Source organism: Erigeron canadensis, chromosome 1, assembly GCF_010389155.1.
Source record: "Erigeron canadensis isolate Cc75 chromosome 1, C_canadensis_v1, whole genome shotgun sequence".
Classification (NCBI taxonomy): domain Eukaryota; kingdom Viridiplantae; phylum Streptophyta; class Magnoliopsida; order Asterales; family Asteraceae; genus Erigeron; species Erigeron canadensis.
In genome coordinates, this window is record NC_057761.1 from 47,844,576 (window position 1) to 47,868,149 (window position 23,574).

A 23,574-nucleotide genomic window follows, 5' to 3' on the forward strand; every position below is an offset into this window, starting at 1 on the left:
TATACCCAGATTCAAGTTTGAGGGGGCAGAGTTTACCTATATTAATCGTTGTGTCTTCGGGCGGATTAATAGGGTGTCCCCCCCCCCCCAAATCAGGTATTTAAAATAGGCATTTCTACTTTGAGAGAGTTCTCTAGCGCAGACCCAGTTAAGACAACGTATGTTAGACTTCCCGATGTCGAATCACGACACAAAGTTTCAAGCGAAATTCATCGTTAAGAAAAAAAAAATTTGTCAAGGGTTTTTACTGTATGCCCTTTAGGGCATACATAAAACACATTTAATGTATATCGTAAATTGAAAAGGATAATAAGATTCTTTTTAGAAATGCATTTCTTTACTCCAAAATATAACTTTTACTTCTTTGCATATTTAATCCAAATAGATTCAAATAAACAGAGAAACCTTAGACCAACATCAAAACTAACATTAAGAACACCTTTCAAATAAGACCAAACCTGAGAGGCAGTTTGACCTTGACAAAACAAATGAAGTACAGAATCCTGTTGACTTCTAATACAGTGACGCCCTTTAGACACCAACCAACCATTCCCCAATGACCGGTCATATGTAATATTCACCTATCATTAGATAAGGCATCTTGAGGGAGGGGGCCTTCCGCCAAGTGGAGTTATGTCACACCGTAAGATGCCTCTCAAAAATGGCGGTATGAGGCGTTTCAAAATGCCATGTATCATGTATGAGAAGTTGAAATAATGGTAGAGGGGATGACATGGGAATTTGAAAAAGTGGGGTGCTAGTCAACGTTTTTTGTGCAGCTGTGGAGGAGAAAAAAAAAGTGAACGACTGGGGTGGGGGTCTGAAACGCCTAGTGAAAGGTCTCACACCCTTTAGTCTTGGAGGTTGGGACCTGGTATCAAAATTCAGTCATATGTGTGGACCTGATAGATGATGATAGCTTTGTCTCACCTATTAGGGCCATTAGAACATGAGGGTGGTCCAAGATTCTGGCTACCTCACAAACATATCTCCCCAAAGGGAATCAAAAAAAGTTTTTTTCTTGTTTTATGATTTGTGTGCAGAAGCGGCAATATGGTCATGAAGCTGGCAATTGATTATTAAAATTTAATAAAGTAGGAATTTGTGTGTTTTCAGCTAGCATCTCCTCTAGAGCCCTTCGACTCTTTGAGAGTATCTACATTATGCAATGATGCTTTATATAAGCCACTGTTCATCTTTGATGTGATCTTCCCTTTCTGCGTTCATGGTATGGATCAAGTACCATATCGGTCTACTCTCCTCTCTTCTGCATCTTTATTTCGTATAAAAGATTTTAGACCAATGTTTCTGTCGAAACTATGGAAAGGATAGGATGAGTTCCAGATAAAATCCTGTAACTATACGTTTGCCGTGCTTGGTTTTTCCCATCAAACGTTTTTTCGTTGACACTCAATTGTTGAGTTACATTCCAGATATCCTGTTGTACCCTCAAGCCAGCTCAGGGACAAGTTTTTCAAGAAGGGAAGAATGACAAAATGCATTCAATAAGTAAAAGGAAAAAGAAATCTCAAATTAAGGATATTGAATAAAGATGTAATAATAAATAAACAAATAAAATGTCCAAAATTGGGGGTTAGCATTATCTAAGGGTCTCTTGGAACCAGATATATATTTGAAGAAAAAGATTTGGTTCGGCAATAATCTTCAATGGCATCCCAAAAGTATTACACTGCTGCGAGCTTATATATAGCCTTTGAACTTTGAACAAGTACACAACTATCCCAACTTATATGACTCAATCCACGAATCATAGATATAAAATAAAACACAAAACTCAGTATCCTAGAATGCATTCATTGATAAAACAGAATGTTCATCATTTAAAAATCTAAACAGAACCACTACATTGGCTGCCTCTTTGACATCCTACAACCTTCTTCCCTTGATATATCACCAAATTCAGTAGTAGGCATATAGAAAAAGCATTTGATTAACTAAAAAAGTCACCATTATATGCACATTTGTTCCGTATATATAAGCTTACAACATTTATTATCAAGATCCAACAGGAGCAATACCTTTTGCCTTGGCGGCAGCAGATGCTGCACTAGCAGCTGCAGCAGCGGCGGCGGCTGCTGCTGCTGCAGGATTCGGTGTTGAGGGTGGTACTGGTTTAGGTGCAACCAGTTGTTGATGCTGTTGCTGAGGTGGTGCGTTTAACTGAGCAAGTAACTCTTTTATTTGTTTACCAGATAATGTCTCGTGTTCTAGTAATGCATTAGCAAGTGCATGATGTTCTTTACTGTAAGTAGTGAGAATATTCTTAGCGTTATTATAAGCTCTTTCCAAGAATTCTCGAACTTCTTTCTCGATAAGGAGTCGAGTTTCCGTACTCATGCTTTTCCCGTTATCGTCGTAATTATGAGCCACAACCCCAACTTCTTTACTCATACCATATTTAGTGACCATTTCTCTCGCAAGACGAGTAGCTTGTTCAAGATCTGATGAAGCTCCTGATGTAACCTCATCTTCACCAAATATTAACTCTTCTGCAACTCGGCCACCCATACAAACATCAAGCCGGGCCAGCATTTCCTTACGAGAAACACTTGTTTCGTCTTTTTCAGACAACTGAGCCACCATTCCTAGAGCCATTCCGCGTGGAACAATGGTGGCTTTGTGTACCGGGTGGGCCCCATCGGTGTGTATGGCCACAAGTGCATGGCCACCTTCATGGTATGCAGTGAGTTTACGGACTTCATCTGATATAACAGCTGATTTCCGTTCGCTACCCATCATGATTTTGTCCTTCGCATACTCTAGATCAGCCATGCTGACGGATTTCGCACCATCCATTGCCGCCTTGAGAGCTGCCACGTTGACTAAATTTGCAAGATCAGCTCCAGAAAAGCCGGGAGTTCCTCTCGCAACAACCATCAAATCAACGTCGTCTGCCTTTAAGATCTGTTGGAGAGTTTTCAGAATAACGTAATTTGCGTGTATAACTAATGCGATAGTAGATGCACATTTTAAAGCAGGTTATGTGATACTGAGTAATCAGAATCACATAATCAGCTGTAACTAGACGTGTTGCAGAAGATAGTGTTTGAATATGCTACAGTTGTTTCAAGTTATGATAGTAAGACTATCAGTAACTTTTCAAAACATTTGGACTAATTCTGACTATCTAATTATTAAAAAAGGAATAATAATTATAATTTTGAAAATTAAAATAAATGTTTAAGTGCTTTTTTATAGCTTGTATAAATGCGATAAATTCAATACTGATTGTTTGACTCCTAGATAATCAGATAACCAGAGTTACTTTTTCCAACTATTAAAAACTCTGTAACATCTTCATATCTACGAAACTAGACACATTCAAGCAGCCCTTTAGAATGAAGTTTGATTAGAAAGTGAATAGTCAAAATACCTTTGACATGTGAGATTCCATAATCTGCCTCCTTCCTTCGACATCTGGATTTGGAACCACCACGCGGCGGTCAAACCGACCTGGTCTTACAAGTGCCTTGTCTAGTGACTGAGGGAAGTTGGTGGCAGCAATAACAATAATACCCTCATTTTGTTTAAAGCCATCCAATTCAACAAGCAACTGATTCAAAGTCATCTTCATGTACTGCTGGTCCTTTGGGTTACGGCTTCCTCCAATGGCATCAATTTCGTCTATGAAAATTATGCAGGGTGATCGTTTCTTTGCTGCAGCAAAAAGATCTCTTACCCTTCTGGCCCCAACACCGACAAACATTTCTTCAAACTCACTTCCACTGCAAGAGAAAAAAGGAACACCTGCTTCTCCCGCTATGGCCCTGGCTAACATAGTTTTACCGGTCCCTGGTGGACCCACTAGCAAAACACCTTTGGGTAGCTTCCCCCCAAGACGAGTGAACCGCTGTCACAATTGTAAAATATAACTTAAACAATGTAGGGTTGATTGGATATGTCTTTAGAAATACATTATGTGTTATCACATACTAATAAGAATTAGATAACCCTCGGATATAAGATGCACTGTGGAGTACAACGTGAGTTGTGTAAATCAGATAATAAGTTAATTAAATTACTTGACCATTCTGATTTTTATAGTAACAGATAAATAAGATAACGAAAAATTAGATCTCAACTGCTTAATAACTGGTTTCTAGAAGTAATTTGTTATTAGAAAATTCATAAGAAAATAACGAAAAACTTGGATGAAAATTATCCAGGTATATTTAGTGGGCTTTTTTTGTTTTTTTTATTTGTGTGTGTGTGTGTGTTTGGGGTGGGGGGGAGGGGGGCGGTGTTACCCCTTGTTAAGTTAGGTATATTTAGTTATTGTCCTTGTATAACCAGTTTTGTGTCTTTTTTTCCTGCAGCTGGGACAATACTAATTACGAAAAACTGATTCTTTGAAGCCCATATAATTGGATAGCAAGAATCAAACTCAGGTTATCTAAACACTAAAAACTGATTATTGAGGCTTCAAGTCACAATAATTAGATAGTCAGTTTCATATAGCAAATCTAGACACCGTCAAAGTAACTAGAGTTATACCACATTGATGGGTGCAGTTGTTACCTTAGGATCACGAAGATAGAAAACGATTTCTTCAAGTTCATTTTTTGCTTCATCTACACCCTTCACATCACTAAACTTTGTATTGGATTCCATACTTGGTTGCACCTCATCATGTAGACCTAGTCCTGCTTAGAAACGATAAAAAAAATTTAACGAACTTCATAACACACACTTAAGCATAAAAAGATTGCCACCATAGTAATATTGACCTTTAGTAATTCCTCTATCCTCAATGAGTGCTCCAACACCCGAAATTAGTAAAAAACCCAGTCCTAAAGCACGAACTGTGCGCCATAACTGTTCTTTAAAATGACCTCCTTCAGTAGCCACCATATGTATGGGTGCAGCTGCAGTTCCTAATACACCCTCTTTTGTAGATTTACCGACATTCTTGAGGGCTGACAAGCCACCCATTATCTCCTCATCGTATGCTTGTTTCCCAGAACTTGCCATTCCTGATATTGATGATATTGAAAAGATAAAAAATAAACCTTTAAAAACTAAGCAGATAAAGCAAGTGTGAATTCAAATGTCACTCACCTCTCTGCAACGTATGAAGAAGCTCACTTTCATCCAATCTATCAATTTTGACCAACGCCTTGATATATTCTTTAAGTGCTGAAGGATCTTGGTGCAGCGAAGGTTGAGTTTCAAATATTCTTATTATAGATTCAGGGTCATTTCGATTGTAAAGCTCCCTAAAATTTGATGCATCACTTACTCTGTCTGCATCACGTTCGCGCAATCTTCGTGCAAAATTGCCCACGTAACTGGACTGAAACCTCCTTTGTACACTTGGAATATTATAAACTGCAAACACGTGATCAATAGAGTGAAGAATGAAGTCAATAGAGAGCTGTATTATCCTTATTCCTTCAGCGGATGGTAATAATGTGTGTGATATCCTTTACTCAGATAAACAACTGGATCTTATCCATAGTTCCATATCAATGTAACTATAGCACAAATTATAACTTTACAAAAAAGAAGCATGAATGCTCAATAATTGAATACATTATAACAATGAAGAGTTTAAACCCATCCTAAATTCTTGAAAATGATATCAAGGGGTAAAAGTAAGTTTTTTTTGAATTTTTCCTATAAGTGGATGGGGAACTTACTAGTTAACATCAAGTATCAGAATAAGGTTAACTGTGTGTACCTGCATCAACTCCGACCTTTTGAGAAGTATTGTACCCTCTGGTAGTCAAGCTTTTTAAAAGTCTCAATTGTGATTTTTGCCTCGGGACCTAAATAAAAAAACAATCAAACACAAAGTGTTGGCGAAATAAAAAAGCATTAAAAGAAATTCTAGTGTGCTTGTCAAAACTAATAAAGAAATTGGTAGATGTGGCAATTTCAAGTTTTCATATAAAAATGGTTAAGGCAGGTTGAATTTATAAATAAACAGTCTAAAATGTATTCAAATGCTTACAACCTTGTAAATCATTACACTTCAAAATTGAAGTTAAATTATGTAATAAAGTTTAAGCCATAAAATGGCAACGTACTTTCAAAAATATACACAGATGCACTGTGTACTTTTTTTTGAACAACGAGTTAGCAGTTATTAGTTAGCATTCGAGACACCACAATGACATCCAATTGGGCAGTATGCGGAGCTGGAACCAAGATACCTATCTTACTGATAAACTTTATTTATATATGAACCTCATACTTTTCTGTAACAATCAAACTAACATACGTTGCCTATAAATGACCATGAACTATCTTACAACCATATTAGAACAATTTGGAAAGCTGATGGCCATTTTGTGAACAATCTTTGGAAGTTTGATGGATATAAAAAAAGCTACATATATGTGAACAAAAAGTAGAAGTTTGATGGGTATCTTGATAAAAAAAAAAAAAAAATGGTGCATCTGTTTTCATATCGAAAAGTATGTTAGCATTTTATGGCTGAATCCTATACGATTACGAAGTGTTGACCATTCATTATGCTTTTTATTACTTAGAACAGCTTGATTATTATATTTACAACACTGATAATATACGAAATTCAAAAAATAAGATGAACAGATATGAGTTGGATGGTAAAACAACCTGACCAAAATGTTTTGACAATTAATTTACTACCTATTTGCATCTGAACCCAAATTCAACCCATTAATCACTCCTTATATCACCTTTTAGAACAGGTAAATCGGTTAATAACTTTGATACGCCAAAAAAGGTTTAACTATATAAGTTAGCCATCACATGTCATGCAACAACTATACCAACTCAATGCACCATCTTGTCATCGCATCCAACTTCTTCTATCCCAACAAACTTAATACAGATTTACAAATACACTGAACTTTAAGGTGAGTATGGCTATTACAAATTTCAGGAAAGCCCTATGCATCAAGAGAAGACCAACAATAATACACTACACAAATATTCATGTAAAAGCTTGCAGACCAATCCTCATATAGTCATATGAAGTATAGATGTGTCCTTTAACTTAGCCTAAGAGGGTGCTAAGGCGGAGGTACTGAGAGGCAAGAATCGGAAAATGGATATGAACAAAAAAGACTGATTTAATATAAACGAATACCAATACATGGGTTTCAGGTGACACCCGGTTAAGCTTCATAACCAACTATTGTCTAATCTACTATCACTGCAGCCTATTATATTCTCAACTCACTTATAAAAAGTGTCATAGATTTAAAAAATGCAATAAAGAATATTAAAAGTTGCACTCAAACACATACAACAAATCGAGACTCTGAAAAAGAGAAGTACAATAAAACTTCAAGTATGTAGCTCCTAACAAGATACCATGATCTCACAAAATAACATTACACCCATTAAATTAAATTTCATTAATTTATATCTTATAGCTACATAACCATACATAATTTATAATCTATATAAAGAAGTCTATAAGAATCCTGAAAGCTAACAAATTTAGGGTTTATCTTCTCTTCTGTTCATAAAGTGACATATAATAAATACAAGAAATATGAAAATATAGCAATTCTTGAAAGTTGAAACAAATAAATAAATTAATTAAAATATGATGGAAAATAGACCTGGGAAAGAAGGTGTTTTAGGGCCATCAACAATAAAGGTGAGATCTTTGAATTAGTTCCCTTGTTATTCAAACAAATATATGTGTAAAGATTGAAGCTTTATTGGAAAGGGTTGATGGGTTTTCAGCATAAAAAAGAGAAAGATTGGATTTTTGTTTATTAGCTTTTAGTTTACAATCCAATGGTTTTGTTGGGTTTTTTTTGGCTGGTGAAGACGCGTTGTTGCACTCTCTCTAGCCGCAAGTAAATATTGATACTTTGTGAGTTTGTGACTTTGTGTTGTGTTTGGGTTCGATCCGACTTAATTTGTTAATACGAGTGATTTTGTAGCGCAAGCAATGTTGATAGTTTGTGTCGTGTTTGGCTATGTTTGTCAAACATATCCAATATTCAATTCATTCAACTATTAATATAAGGAGGTGATATTACCACATGTTTTATAGACTTGTATAATATGCTTTAATAATTATATTGTATGATAAATATATCAACTTTTACGGTACGAATATCAATTCTCATTAATATATCGCCTAGCAACCTATATACAAATGATTATGGGCAATTAATCTACTCATAATAGGGAAACATAGCATGCAAATGGATTATCTGAATTCTTCAATTTATTTTTTTAAACACTATATTTACTATTCTTTCCGTCTTATTTTTAGTGTCTTACTTTGACTTTTTAACTTTATTTGTATTATTATATTACTCCGTATAGTATTTGTTGAAACTTATACTAATGAAAAGTATATTTAAAAATTAATTCATTCATATAATTTATATGAAGTGTTATATAACATAAACATGAATATTTACGATCAAAGTTAAACGAAGAAGACTTGAATAGTCAAATTAGGACATTTAAAATGGGACGGATGGAGTATTAGTCTATAGAGTTGAAGTACTAGTAGACGATCATAGGAAACATTGTCGGGCGCCAAAGGTGAATACATATGTACTCATCAGATCCGACGCTCATACATAATAAATAACCAAATGAAATTGAAAACCGCAAATACGTGATGAGTTCACCAAATTGACCATAAGTGACATTAAGTAAAACGAGTTTTTGTCATTATTTTGGTAAGATTCGGTAGAATGATGATTCATTGATTCATATAGTTTGTTTGCATTTAAACCATTTTACAAACTTTGACAATGTATCTATATGTTCAATTATATCTGAGCATATTTGTATCAAACTATCTACCAAATTCCACTTTATCACAAATTCTCAACCTGTACAAGGTTTTTGAATGGGCCATCCACCATGACGTAAAAAAAGGGGCGAAACATATTGCAGGCCAACCCAACGCGGCATGTACTAAAATGACCCATCTCAACCTGTTATACTACATGCGTGAGTGCTTGACCAGACAAGATGTTTGCACATTAAAGTCGGTTTTTGTAACAATAACTGGTCTTCAAGCAGCGGAAGCAAGACCCATGATTGGACTTGCTTTTGTTACTTGGACTATTCACAAAGAGTTGCACCAACGATGCCTTCTTGGGCTATTTGATCTTGATGTACCTCTTTCTACTGCAGCAGGACTTGCAGGAAATCTAATTGACTCCATTTTAAGAGCTACAATGAAATAGTGAATTTTGTATTGTACGTAACAAGGTATGCCCTCTGCCCAAAAGTTACTTCATTAAGCACAAGATTGCAATATTTGACCAGATATATGTATTAGGAAAATCTTTGACTTTTTTTGGCAATTGAAAGAAGTTTGTGAATGGGCCATCTACCATGATCTAAAATAACGTTTGATCACAGCATTTTAAGCTTCTTTTTTGTGTATGGCTTTGGCTAAGAAACTTCATCAGGTAAACTTGAATCTATGGCTAAGAAAAAGAGATTTTTTTAAGCTCTGTCAATGTTAAATCCACCGTATTGGATGCTTTGCGGTTGGGAAATGATATTCCTACAACACATTTTTGTCATCTACAACAATACCTGCATCATGCAGTTATATTCTGTGCATAAAAATCTATACATTTGTTGTAGATGACAATTCTGTTGTAGAAATATCACTTCCCTTTGCGGTGCATTCCCTTTTACAGTAAATTGTGAGATGAAGGGATCCTAGATGTGCAATATAGCCCCATCTACTTATAATATTTCAAGTTGTTAAACGTGCAATAACTTTAACAGAACCAGTGATTTTCAATGGACAAAAAATAAAATCTAACGAAAGAAATATTAATAATACGAATGAAGATATTACATAATCATTTAAAATGATAGCCAACCCAACCACCCTCTTGGCCTTATCCATGAGAGTTTACTGCTTCCCATACTAGATTCTTTGGGACCGGCTTGGTCAAGTCACGGGCTTGTAGTGCTGCAGTACGCAAAGTTGCAACGGTCATCTCATTGGCCTTTAGAAAAGATGCCGAATCATAAGGCAAACCATGTTTCTTGCATAAATCCTTCACGAATGGAGATATTTTCCTTAAGTTACATCTGGGCAATCTTGGAAACAAATGATGCTCAATTTGAAATTGCAGCCCACCATGAAACCAGTCCATGAATTCAGAACAAGTAATGTTGAGTGTACCATTAGTTTGCTTCTCGAACCAATCGTTCCCACTTGGCTCACCAACATACACACTAGACGAAAAATGGTTCAAAGTAAATTGAACATGTTGAATCCCAGTGACCGTAAAGCTTGCTAACACAAACATAACCCGTTCACCCCAATTCGGCAAGCAAGAAACTAGCAAAGGATACCATATCCAAAACACTAGAAGGCCAAAAATTTCTTCCCCTCTATTGGGAACCTTTTTATTCGATAAAAGCAATGCAAAAGACTGCCCGAATAAATTAAGCCTAGCAAAACACATAACAGGATAATATGTGAAATGTTGGTAACTAACAAGAAACCTAGTAATAGCATTAAAATTCAACTTCCTTTCATAGTATTTCGACGTAAGTGAATCAAAGAATTTTGAAGATACCGCAAACATTGGAATATGTTGAAGGTCAGGATCATAGTCAAGACTATTAACAGCAATGTGATGAGCAGTATGGTTTCTATTCCACCACCCAATGCTAATTCCTGCAAGACAATTCCCTGTCAAGATTTGAGCAACTCGATTCGACTTCTTATCCATCATAATCTGATAATGACCAGAATCATGACCAAGCCATCCACTTTGAATCCAAAGAAACCCCATCAGCCCACCACACATCAAATGAACAAACCAACTTTCACTAAACAGAACACCATAAACACATATGGAAAACAGCATTGCTATAAAAACCAAAGATATCATAACCCCATGTCCTTTGTTTTCAAACAAGCCCATTTTCGTAAACTCGGAATGAAGTTTTCTATAATCTTTTGACACCTCAGAAACTTGATAATCTTTTAAATAATAGCCGTTAAAGAACTTATCAAGATGTTGCCAAGCTGATGGTGGATGCAGAGCAATATATGCATCAGTGACATCTTGACCAGCAAGATTCAACAATGGCAAGTCACCACCAGGGTGTGTTTTCATCCATTTTGAAACATCATACACTTTACCATTTATACATATCCAAACATCACCTGGTTTGTTATGTGTTTTGAGCTCATTTGTTGTGACATACTTTTTGACTACTTCAGCCATTGTAAAGATTAAATAAAATTATAATAAATAATAATAAGAAATTTTTTTTGCTTGAAATGTAAAGATGAAACTAGCTTTCTTATCTATATTTGGTAATGAGTGATTGATACATATAGAAAAAAATAATGGCATTGTGTGTGAGCTGTATAATACTCCATAATTATAATATTCAGTTATTATTGTAGTATCATTATTGTAGTTTAGATATTTATGTATGCAAAATTGGTGTAGCGCTAAATGGAGTTTAAAAGAGAGAGCATATTCTCTTCTATAAAAGATTTCAAGGGCCTTTGAGTTAGTACACTATGGCATGTGCAATAGCTTTTGAGATGTGAGGATGAAAGACACGTGGAATGATGCTTGTGGCTGATTGCCTTAGATCCTGGAGAGTGGGGTACTTTAATTTTGTCTTATTATTTTTCATTTTGTCGACTGCTTACAGTATTTTTGAAATGTTATTCAAAGTAGATGAGATATAATGTTTTAGTGTTGTCATATCATCAATTTCTGCTCAAAGCTTTTGTACCTCAGCTCACTCGCCATGGTTTGCGTTACGACTCTGCGGGGTTCTATCTTGCATTGTAATCTTTGGCCTTTTGCTGAATTGGTTGTTAATCGTGGGGGGCACTAATTATTAAATTAATCATGGCCAAAAAAGATAATGAGACCAAACAAACTTAGTAATGTTAATATCCCTATCTCTGTACTAAATAAAAGACAATTGTCTTTTAATAATATTTTTAGAAAAATTATGATGTGACAAGTCTCAATTTTTCTTAAAAAGTCTTTATTTTAATTATGATGTCATAAATATATTACAATATTTTTAATTAAAAGTAACTCACTAAATTCTTATTTAAAATTCCTAATCTTTTATTACAAACAAAGAAATTTTTTTAATAATCATTATGTTATTTAATACATCATCTTCATATTGATTTATAATATATTAATGACAAAAATTACATGCATATTTTATAGTTTTATAATTTTAATTAAAACACCCGGGTTGAACCCGGGTAAATTCGCTAGTAAATTCATATATTGATGATTGTTGATCAAACTATATTAGATATATGCATCTAAGATGGATGCATACACAAAACAAAAAACACGATTTTTTTAATTTTGACAGATCAATGTATTGTTAAACACTTCAATAATGATAATTGGTTATACACTATGTTAGTTTTATGGACTTTTAATGCGTCAAAATGAAATTTTTAAGTGTTATCATCGTGTTCTCATTTTAAGATTGTTCTTATTTAATTGGCTTACGATATTTTCTAACAACTAATTGATCTTTGGTTAAAAAGAAATCATGATTTTACTATTTTATATGTTCACATGCCAAAGCATAAGGTTGGACGGAGCTCCCTGGGGAGGGGAGGGGTACCGGTCTGATACCGGTTGGCAGACCGCGTCGACCCCCCGGTACCGGTAGGGTGGGGAGAGTTTTGGTGACCACTGTGCTGTTTTCCATGCCTATCAATTCGACCGTTACGATGAATTAAAAAAAAAAAAAAGTCGGCCCCTCACCAACGACTCCTCTTTCTTCTTCTTTTTCTCTTTTCTTTTCTTTATTTCCTCTTCTTTGTTTCTGCCGATTTCTTTCTTCTCCACCTCTTTTCCTTTCTTTTTTTTTCAATCCAAACAATCGAAAATCACAAAAATGAATAGAGGGAAGAAACAAAAAGAACCCATTTTCAACCCACCACCTCCAAACAATCGCGATGTTATGCCACCACCTCCTCCTTTGCAAAGAAACACCACCTAAAATTCGTATAGGCCACAGTCCGTTGATGACCTGTCTGGAATTGATCCCTTGTTTTTCAAAACCAACCCGTTAAGTGTGCAACAAATTAATACTGAGTTTACGCAATTCGCGAGTGAAAGTCAACTCGTGTTTTCGCAATTCGCGGGTGCTTCATCAACACAACATTATGAACAGGTTGAAGAAGAAAAAGAAGAAGAAGAAGAAGAGTTCGAGGAGGAAGAAGAATAAGCAATACCTGAGACCCAAGTCTCGGTTAAAGGTAAAAGAGAGTTTCGTGGATGGTGGAAGGATGGAGAAACGTGTTTGACAAAAGATTGGTTAAATGTTTCTGAGGATCCATACACTGGAAACGCCCAAACGGCCGGATCGTTTTGGAAGAAGGTGAAGTATGAGATGGATAAACACTTGAACCGTGATTCAGGATGTACCACGGAAATGTGTCAGTCAAAATGGAAGGATTTGAAGCATAAGGTGTCGGGTTTTTGTGGTATCTACAATGTTAAGAAAAGTAAGATGTTGAGTGGCCAAAGTGACGAGGATGTGTTTAAGGCGGCCGTAGCATTGTATATGCGGAAAATACAATAACAAGTCTGGGTTTCCGCATGTAGAGACGTGGCAAATTTTGAGGAAAGGGTCGAAATGGGGCGGAGGTTCTTACCTTGGAGGGGATTTATGAGGAGTTGGGTAGCAAAAGGGCAAGAACGGAAGGGTCAAATGTCAATGTTCGTTCATCGGGGGAGGCATCGGTCCATATTGACTTGAGTGAGGACCAGTTGGAGCAAGAAGAGGAAGGTGGGAACGACATCGATGCACCAGTACATCCTGCTAGACCCGTGCCACCCCGTCGTAGAGCTAAGGGTAAGCAGCCGTCTACATCCGCCTTACATCTGAAGAATTCTTAAAGATAGTCGTTGAGTTGAAATGCGACAATGAAGATAAAAAGCGAATTCGGGAGGAGAAGATGCTGATGCAGAAGGCGATGATGGACAGCTATATAGCGGCGGAGGAGGCTAGGAAGAAACGGGAGGAGGATATGACACGGATGGTCCAAAGTCAATAGCGATATAACGATATGGACTTCGTCATCAGGCCACATGATCATCTCAGCGAGCCGATGTTGGAGATGGTTTTGGGGCAAAAACGCGCCATGTGTGAGATGCACGGATGGCCGATGCCTTAGTTGTTTGTTTATGTTGATTAAGTTGTATGTTTTACTTGTTTTTGTGTGTTTGAATAAGGTTATGTGTTTTATTTGTGTTTTAAGTTGTATTTTTAAATTATTAAATAAAATGTTGTAGTTATTATTTTAAATAAAATAGGTAGAAATTAAATTAAATAGAAAAGAGTGGGGAGGGGTGGTGAGGCATTCCTAGCATTAAACACCGAGCGGGAAGGAGAAGCAAAATCGGGGAGGGGAGGGGTGGCGAGGCACTCTCCACCCTAACTGAATCAAAACAAATCTTTTAATCAATTATATTAGTTACGGAGTATAATATAAAGTTGACATATTTGATGAATAATATAAACTAGAAAAAATATCCATGTTCCATTGTGGTTTTTGTCATGTTTAGTTTTTATTAACAACAAATTACGAGTATTCAACGTTTAGATATTTGTTTAGTTTCAAAATCCACTATGTAGGTCTAGGAGGTGAGTTTTTTCCCAAGGTCTCGCGTTCGAGTCTTGGGTTTTTCATCTCAAGGTAATTTTCATGAGAAGAGGGTCGGAGGTCCATTGATTTGTTGATTAAAATTGCCTCCAGTACGTCTTAATCGAAATTAACTTTAAGAAAAAAAATTACAAGTTAGACATTAATTTTGTTGAAGATTTATGGTATGAGAGAATATTCATCAATTATACCAAATGGATATACATGGGTATCAGGGGTATGGATCTAAAAATCTTAATCACTTAGATATGAGATGGAAGACTCAAATTGGTCTTTGTGTTTGGTAAAATTGGTTTAATTTTGCCTTGGTTGGCCTAAAACCCATATTTGAAACAAGTACCCAAAATTCCGATAGTGGAAATTTTCAATAAAAATGATAATTAGAAAATAACATTGCAAGACGTGTATGTGAAAATGATAAAACATTTAGTTTTTAGGATGTTAAGAGAGAACAATTTGTTGAAGATTAAAGTAAAAAAATCAAAAATGCATGGCAGTGTGTATGCAATAGAAGATTAAGGCCTCTCTTAATAAGTCCCTTTCCTAAATCTCTTCCTCACTACCACGTCAACTTTTCTCTCTCCAACAACTACCCCTCACATTAAGGAACCTCTTCCTCACCTCTTCCTAAAAAACCATTAAAAATGTCCAACTCTCTCTCGCCCCCCCCCCCCTCTCTTTCGGACCCACCTTTCTTCGTCCAACTTAACTTGTTCTTAAATAATAAGAATGGGGATGTATTGGACGATCATGAACACGGTGCTAGCTTTAAAGTCCTGCTCGTCGATATTGGAAGGGATTTTGGACGAGGGTCAACTACGATTACTACGAGAGGCCTGATATCAAGATAAATTAAAGTGCGTTGATTCGTTGAATGGTTAGGCTTGTTCCATGCTCAGGAATGGTTCATCATTTATCCAATAATACCTTGTAGAACATTCAGAGGTATAACATGCCAAACATGCTCGATGTTGACTGATTTAGAAACTAGTGATAAACCAACCTACCCAACATCTATAAATGTATTTTTATTTTTTTTTATATGTATAGTTTAATACTAGCAAGTTATCTTTCTCTGTCTGGTCACCCCAAGTAATGCATAACAGGCTCATGATCTTATTTTTAATTTCTTAATCTAGTAATGTTTCATAATTCCAAGAGAAACCATAGTGGTAATCAAGGATATAAGGTACTGAATATGGAATCAATGACTCATGTTTATTCCGTTAGTATTGATAGTGGAAAAAAGTACATTTGGAGATGCGGTATATGGGGTGGTCAATAGAAGTCTCGAAGTTTTCCCATTTTATCTATGATTTGATTATGAAGGCTTTACGTACGTGTCAAAAGTGTTGGATCCTTAACCAAGATCTAAAACCAACCTATGTTGTAAAATCAAAAACTGATGGTGTTTATATTGGACCAATCAGTTTGGTTAATCCATTATTAAACATAACAATAACTCAATTTATGGCTATAATTAACCAACCCAACCGACTTATGCTCACTATATCTATAGGTTAGTTTCCAAGATCATGATGTTAGTCTAGTACTCTCGTGGCATGTGATTTGGATTTTGCTCAATTTAGAAAACATGACATCTTAAAAATGAGGGTAAATTACACTTTTCGTCCCTGAAGTTGACAGCTTTTGCAGTTTTCGTCCCGAACGTTTGAAAATTACAATTTTAACCTTAAAGTTGGAAAACGGTATTAAATTTCAGCCGTTAACGTCCGCACGTGCAAAACACTTGAGGGCATTAATGTCTTTTCCCATTTAAACTTGAGGGACTAAAAGTGCAAAAGGCGACATGTTCAAAGACGTTATTCAAATTTACTTTATTTTCATGAGATACCCACCCAAATCAAAATCAAAACCGAACATACTAGTCTTCATTTATATATCAAAAATCCATCCATCCTTCATATCAATCCATCTGTATAGATGTTTCGTCATGGTGTTCAGCCGCCTGCGGTGCTGCGGCGGTGATAGATGTTTCGTCGACCATTTTTAGAAAGAGATTTCGAGTATGACGGTAAAAATGGAGCGACAATCAACAGTGGTTGCAGGGTCATCGCCGGTACCAAACACAAACTCCATCGTGGTAATGGTGGTCGGTGGCGGCAAGTCACCAATGGAGGTCATTGTGTTGGCGGAGGCAGGTCACCGTCACCGTCGTGGCATTTTTTCAACAACATTTCTCATACTCCTTTTCCTCCCTTTCATTGGTTGGAACATATATGATATACCATAGATCTGAAAGAGGAACTACGGTTGTGTGTGTGTGTGTGTGAAGTAGGGGGAGAGATGGTTTGTCGTCATCTCGAATTCTGGATCTAAAAATGACCGAGTTTAATTTAGTGGAGGTGAAAATATTGATGGTTATTGTAATGGTAATGAGAAATAAAGATGGTGTATGTGTAGAATGTGTAATGGTGAAAATGTTGATGGTATATGTTGATGGTGTATGTAGTGGTACTGATCATCGTTTGATCACAATGATGGTTTCCACTTTGTAGATTTGCAGATAGTATAACAAATAGAAAGCAAAAAGAATTTCAATTTTTTTAGATTTGCAGATAGTGGTACTACAAAAAGTAAATTTCAATTTTCGTCCCTGAACATGTCGTATTTTGCGCTTTTAGTCCCTCAAGTTTAAATGGAAAAAGACATTAATGCCCTCACGTGTTTTGCATGTGCGGACGTTAACAGCTGAAACTTAACACCGTTTGGCAAAAGGACTTCTATTGCAAAATGTTGCCAACTTTAAGGTTAAAATTGTATCTTTTAAACGTTATGGACGAAAAGTGCAAAAGTTGCCAACTTCAAGGACGAAAAGTGTAATTTACCCTAAAAATTATCACAAATATAGTTATACAATGCATATGTGGCCATCATAGATTCATAGCATCAATTTGTGTTTTCACGCTAAACTTGGGCATTTTATCAAGTATGTGAATTTGTTTCTCCAAATTAATGAACGACCACTCAAATTTATCGAAATGAACATGAATTATTATTGTGAAATTGAGAATGATGTTATCTATATATGCTGGAATGTGGAACAAGATAAAGGGGTTAAAAGCTAAAGTGGATTGTTATTTAGTGAAAAACTCATGAATGAATCTCATAGATTTAGGGGGTGTTTGGTTGATAGGAATTCAATGGAATTGGAATTCATATTCCATTCTTTACCTTGTTTGGTTAGATTATGTAAGGAATCTGAATCTGAAACATTCCTTCAAATTCCTTGATTTACAGAATTTATAATTCCTTCACATATGTGATGGAAAGTCTTGAATTCCAAAAATTCCTTTGGAATTCACAATATAGACCAAAACACCCTTCTCTAATAACAACCGGTCACCATTTACACTTTCGTCATTATCTTTACCGTGACACTTCCATCACCATTCGCACCCTTCCGGCGACCTCACACCATCATTACCGTTACACGTTCACCGAGGCACCACCCCCAACAACTCTCATGAAACAACAATTAATCTCATTAAAGAAAACGCATCAGGTATACAAAAGATGGTTACCTTGTAAGAGGTCCACTGTCTGCTACCTCCCAGCGACCATTGTTTGGAATTTCCGACCACCGTCGCTTAAAATATCCGGCAGCCCTATTGAACTCCATTGGTTTTTTATGTGTTAAATAATAGTATGCTTGTTTTGTTTGGATTGGAATATGAGATTTGTAGAGATCTATTAAAGAAATGAATTTGAAAAAGGAAAAAAAATTGATGAAGAAAAGAAGATGCAGATGTGAAGTTGCAGGTGAATTGAAAGACTATTTGGGGAAAGTTAAATATTGACTTTTCCGTATATATGCTGATATGCAATGGATCCATATGAACATATATCTATGTTATTATTATTAAATTATTAATTTTATTAGTTATTTTTATTTTTATTTTTATTATTATTATCCATTAGTATTGTTTTTATAAAGAAAAAAACTTGTAAATATTTTATAAAGGGTAATTTTGTCATTTATTAAGTTTAAATTCCAATTTATTTACCTGAATTCCATTGAATTCTGTCAACCAAAGAAACAACATATTTTATAACTTTCAGATTCCAATTTCTTTAAATTCTAATTCCTTTTACAGATTTCAATTCCTTTAAAAATATTCTGCGAAGGAAACGCTCCATTAGTATATTTATTTACCATTATCGTGAAGAAAAAAAAAACGTTTGTCATGTGTGGGTTTCTCCCATTCGTGCCAATCCCTAGCATCCGACTAATACATATATGAAAGTATGAAACACATGATAAAAACACACGTTGTAATCACATTGGAAGTCTGGTCATCTTCTATCCATACAAGGTAGTTGTTGATCATCTACAATGCACGCCCTACTTTCAATATCTCAAATACAATTTTAAATAATAATATAAAGTTTTAAAACGCAAAAAATCATAAATTCATTCCATACATTTGAATACACCATGAATGTTACGTTGTTCATAAATCATAATGGTACATGATTAAGACCGAAAAGTTGGATCTTTGCTCTTATAACATCGCAATGCCCTGCTGATAGTCTCTCTAAAATTAGGAATGATAATGGGTCGGGTTCGGGGCGGGTAGTACTAAACTCGAACCCGGAAAGGAATATACGACCGGAACCCGACCCGATACCTTATCGGGGACCCCATCAGGGATAAAATCAAGCCCAAAACCCGAAACCCGACCCGATATGGATAGTATTTTTCAAAAGTATTTACTAAAACTTGTATGATTTGAGAAAGGAACTACTTATTCTTGATGTTTTGAGAAATGGATATGTAAGTTATTGAACATAGATATAAATTTTGTTGATATTAGTGTGAAATATAGATTCAAAACTAATTACTTATAAATATATAAATATATGTATTGATATCGGGTCGGATCGGATCGGGGTAGACATGTCCCAGTCCCTACCTCGAACGGGTTTTTTTTGCCATCCCTATCTAAAATGTTGAAAACACTTGCAAACATTCCTATGATATAACTCGAACAACAATGTACATAAAAATAGCCGATCTCGATAGACATCAAAAACCAAAGTGAAGGACCTATATGCAAAAATCCCCAAACTATGTGCCAAATCTCAAACACTTGCCAAAATCAGACAACAAGGAGTGTCGACACAATCTCGCAAAAATTCTGTTTGCATTTCCTCTCAAACAGCCAAGTCTCTCACAAATTCGAAATATGTCGACATTTTGCCCCCTTTCAAGAATCTTCTTCATTACAAATTCTAAAAAATGGCGTCATAATCTTCCATCAACAAACTTAATTCTACACGAACCTACATAACTTAGGGATCCGTATTTTAATTGGTTTCCATAAAGCCACAATTTTTTTATCACACAAACCCCATGTCACTTGTTCTTGAGGTTCTTTCTCTTACTTTTTAATATAAAGTTTTTATTTTTATATTTATTTTTCATATGGGCTTTGTGTAATCTTGATTTTAATTCTTTCAGGAATTCTTTCCGTTGGTTTATTCTCAAGAAATTGAAGGAAAGATTGGAACTTTATCAGGTAAAATGCCCTTTTGTTAATTTTGATATAGATTTGTTGGATTTCATTGTATTCATGATTTTGTGTGTGGGTTTTGTATAAAGATTCAAACTTTTTAATTATAGAATGACGCATTTATGTTTCTTTTTTTGTGTAATTGGATTGTTGGAATAGTGTATGTTAGTGTTAATGATTATATTTTGGGATCTTTTATTTTTGAAATAGTTTTGATTGATCTACTTAAGTGGTATATATTTCCAATATCAAAAATATCGTGTGATGGTGTGTTGAGTGACATCAAGCTTAATCGGGCCAATTTTGTAGTGATTATATGTGAACTGATGTCACTTGCTTATCTGCAACTTTTCGTGTTTAGTTTTGTTATTGAGGGAGCGGTATAAGTGTTTTGCATAAACTTATAGGAGTCCCGTGAATCGTTCGTGTTGAAATTCTATTATGTAAAAGTGTGTGCTTTACAACATTCGAGTTTGATGCTTGCGGAAAAAGTGTGATGAAGTAGTTGCTTTTTTCTTAAAGTTATTCATGTTTGATGACTTTTATATGACTTTTCGATGTGGGGGTCCTAATAGTTATTCGCACACTATAATTTAGTTGGATTCTATATTGATGGCAAAGTATCTCTTTTACAATCTTTGGTTTAAGTAGATTACGAGTAAAGGGATGACACTGTTATTAATACATTGGCCCTTTCTTGTATACTTTTTCCATATTTATATTCAAATTTTATTACTACTCTAGATTTTGCTCTAAGTTTGTGAAACTTTTAGAATACAAGGGGTTACTTTCACCAACCTCGCTTGATTTGTTTCTTTATAAGTACCATATTAATTTTTTTATTTGGATCTCCAACAGGCTCGCTTTTGACAAATCTTTCAGAATCCATGTCGAGTGTTAGTTGCAGTGACTCCCCTGACTTAGAATCATGTCGAGATGAGAAAGCGGCTCTCATACTTAAGTTGGTGGCTATTGCCGCTATTCTTCTAGCCGGGATTGTTGGAGTTGCAATCCCATTGATTGGCAAAAAACGTCGGTTTCTGAGAACAGACACCAATCTCTTTTTTGCCGCCAAGGCATTTGCTGCCGGTGTAATCCTGGCCACAGGATTTGTCCACATGCTTCCAGATGCAACATCAGCACTATCCCATCCATGTCTTCCCAAAAACCCGTGGTCCAAATTTCCATTTTCAGGATTTATTGCAATGATGGCGGCTTTAGGTACATTGTTGGCAGATTTTCTTAGCACTCAATACTATGAAAGGAAACAAGAGAAACAGGTCCAAGCTGTCAGAGATGACTCAGTTGACCTGGCTTCCGAGGCCGGGATTATTCCGGTTGCTGGAAAAGAGAGCAACAGCAAGGTGTTTGGGGAAGAGGATGGTGGTGGGATTCATATTGTGGGGATGCATGCTCATGCTGCACAACATAGACATAATCATGCAAGTGGGCAGGATGGTTGTGAAACACAAGTGAGAGAGAATTTGGATGGGAACTCGTCACATATGCATTCTCACTCACATGGATTTGATGATGAAGATGAAAGTGGCATACGACACATTGTTGTTTCACAGGTAAGCTTTTAGTTAATCCAAACTGATTTTTAGTCTACTAGGGTGTTTGGATAGTGATACGTAACTGATTTATCCAAAATCAAATCTCCCGATTAAATAATAGTTATCTTTATCTTTACTACTTTATAAAAATTATCACACTCTATCTCCTAACAATTTTCAACACTCTCTCTCATAAAAATATCTCCATGCGAAATGACCATTCTACCCTTAATGAATTAATTAATTATCTCTCTTTTATTCTTTAATTTAAACATCTCCACTTAAAATATACCCCGTATATAATACCCTTAGACCTTAACAACATAGTCTATCAACTCCTAAAATAATTACAATATCCCTTTTACATTATTTATTTTTACAATAATAACCACACCGTCACCGCCCGTCACGCCACCAACACTATCAATCACCGCCACCACCACACCGCCGCCACCACCATCACCGCCGCATTCCGCGGGTAAAATGCTAGTAACCACTTTATCTAAACATTAAGGTTCGCTTTATTTATACATTAAAAACGGATTGCTGTGACTTATGATATGTACAGTAAAACCTTTTCTTTGTGGGTAAAGGCTCCTCACCTTCAAAACTGATTAGAGGCGTAGTGCAACTTGGGTGATGATAATCACCCTATAATGTTTGGACCATTTATGCACATCCAAACACTATCTTCTAAACATTGACATTTACAACTGTTCATCACTTCATCATTAGATAATCCGATTCAGATCACTGAAATATGATAGTATATCTAATCAAGTTACAAGTTTTAAATGCATATCAAAACACCTTCCATTCCAATTGATAATTGTTCATTAACCATTGTTCATGCTTGTAACCATGTTTCTACAGGTTTTGGAACTCGGGATCATATCACATTCGATTATAATTGGACTTTCACTTGGAGTTTCACAAAGCCCATGTACTATTAGACCTTTGCTAGGAGCTTTATCTTTCCATCAGTTCTTTGAAGGGTTTGCACTCGGTGGCTGCATCTCACAAGCAAAATTTGGTAGCCTTCATTCTTTGGTAATGGCATGCTTTTTTGCAATAACGGCTCCCATAGGTGTTGGTATTGGGACCGGTATATCAAAGTTTTATAACCCAAATAGCCCTAGAGCACTAATCGTTGAAGGAATTTTGGATTCAATATCTGCGGGTATATTAGTTTATATGGCTTTGGTAGACTTGATTGCTGCTGATTTCTTGAGTAAAAGAATGAGATGCAATACGAGACTTCAAGTAGTGTCTTATATTGCCCTTTTTCTTGGAGCTGGATTAATGGCTTCTCTTGCAGCTTGGGCTTAGGGTTATGTTTTTTGATTTGTACTTTTATTTACCTTTTATATTCATATATTAGAAATTGAGAATATAGTATAGAGTCAATTAATGAAATTAGTTTTTTAATCCATGCATTTGTTGTGTTTTACTGTCAAAACTTGTGAAATGACGAAATAAACTCATTCCCATTTTGGGACGATTCTATTCATCCCAATCTTGGGGGTATGTTCATGGAATAATTACAAGAAATGAATGGATTTGGTAATATTTAGATTAGTCATTAACATTCCAATGTTACGTTGATGGAATGCAAGTAATTAAAATAATTAAGATACCTCATATCACGGATAATTCAAACTCACGAAATCTAAAATTATACTCAGTAAGCTTTAATTCTTCTCATCTTTTTGTAACGAATATCTCTACTTTGATTGTTTTTAAATCTGGAATCATATCATGGTTATGCGATCAGAAGGGGATTCCTTCAAATTAGCCTAACATGATTAGTCATGTTAGGCTAATTTTTGCCTTT

General features: G+C 35.5%; 3 protein-coding genes across 4 annotated transcripts; 1 reads left to right on the plus strand and 2 right to left on the minus strand.

Annotated features, from left to right (window-relative positions):
• Positions 1 to 1,782: 1,782 nt before the first annotated feature.
• Positions 1,783 to 7,852, minus strand: LOC122609867 (ATP-dependent zinc metalloprotease FTSH 4, mitochondrial-like). 2 transcript variants are annotated; one of them, XM_043782818.1, is made up of 7 exons: positions 7,581 to 7,852; positions 5,702 to 5,789; positions 5,080 to 5,349; positions 4,749 to 4,994; positions 4,540 to 4,664; positions 3,395 to 3,871; positions 1,783 to 2,925 (listed from the first exon to the last, which is right to left on the minus strand). In XM_043782818.1, the coding sequence occupies exons 1-7, from the start codon at positions 7,605 to 7,607 to the stop codon at positions 2,017 to 2,019; spliced, it is 2,142 nt and encodes a 713-aa protein (XP_043638753.1). In that variant the 5' UTR covers positions 7,608 to 7,852; the 3' UTR covers positions 1,783 to 2,016. The 2 variants fall into 2 exon arrangements, with proteins under 2 accessions (XP_043638753.1, XP_043638745.1); XM_043782810.1 differs by having other exon boundaries at positions 4,540 to 4,667.
• A 1,913-nt stretch (positions 7,853 to 9,765) lies between these two features.
• LOC122579280 (acyl-lipid (9-3)-desaturase-like) lies at positions 9,766 to 11,269 on the minus strand. The gene has a single exon (XM_043751418.1). The coding sequence runs from the start codon at positions 11,199 to 11,201 to the stop codon at positions 9,855 to 9,857; it is 1,347 nt and encodes a 448-aa protein (XP_043607353.1). The 5' UTR covers positions 11,202 to 11,269; the 3' UTR covers positions 9,766 to 9,854.
• Positions 11,270 to 19,928: 8,659 nt separating this feature from the next.
• Positions 19,929 to 23,172, plus strand: LOC122585050 (zinc transporter 4, chloroplastic-like). The gene is made up of 4 exons (XM_043757149.1): positions 19,929 to 20,042; positions 20,133 to 20,190; positions 21,043 to 21,758; positions 22,614 to 23,172. The coding sequence occupies exons 1-4, from the start codon at positions 20,025 to 20,027 to the stop codon at positions 23,067 to 23,069; spliced, it is 1,248 nt and encodes a 415-aa protein (XP_043613084.1). The 5' UTR covers positions 19,929 to 20,024; the 3' UTR covers positions 23,070 to 23,172.
• The last annotated feature ends 402 nt before the right edge of the window (positions 23,173 to 23,574 follow it).

Coding starts and splice junctions, on each gene's coding strand:
- LOC122585050 (XM_043757149.1), top strand. Junction 20,191..21,042: donor AAAGATTGGAACTTTATCAG/GTAAAATGCCCT, acceptor GATCTCCAACAG/GCTCGCTTTTGACAAATCTT. Junction 21,759..22,613: donor GACACATTGTTGTTTCACAG/GTAAGCTTTTAG, acceptor ATGTTTCTACAG/GTTTTGGAACTCGGGATCAT.
- LOC122609867 (XM_043782810.1), bottom strand. CDS start 7,607: ATGGCCCTAAAACACCTTCTTTCCCAG. Junction 5,790..7,580: donor TAAAACACCTTCTTTCCCAG/GTCTATTTTCCA, acceptor TTTTTTATTTAG/GTCCCGAGGCAAAAATCACA. Junction 3,872..4,539: donor TCTATCTTCGTGATCCTAAG/GTAACAACTGCA, acceptor CAATTGTGACAG/CGGTTCACTCGTCTTGGGGG.
- LOC122579280 (XM_043751418.1), bottom strand. CDS start 11,201: ATGGCTGAAGTAGTCAAAAAGTATGTCACAACAAATGAGCTCAAAACA.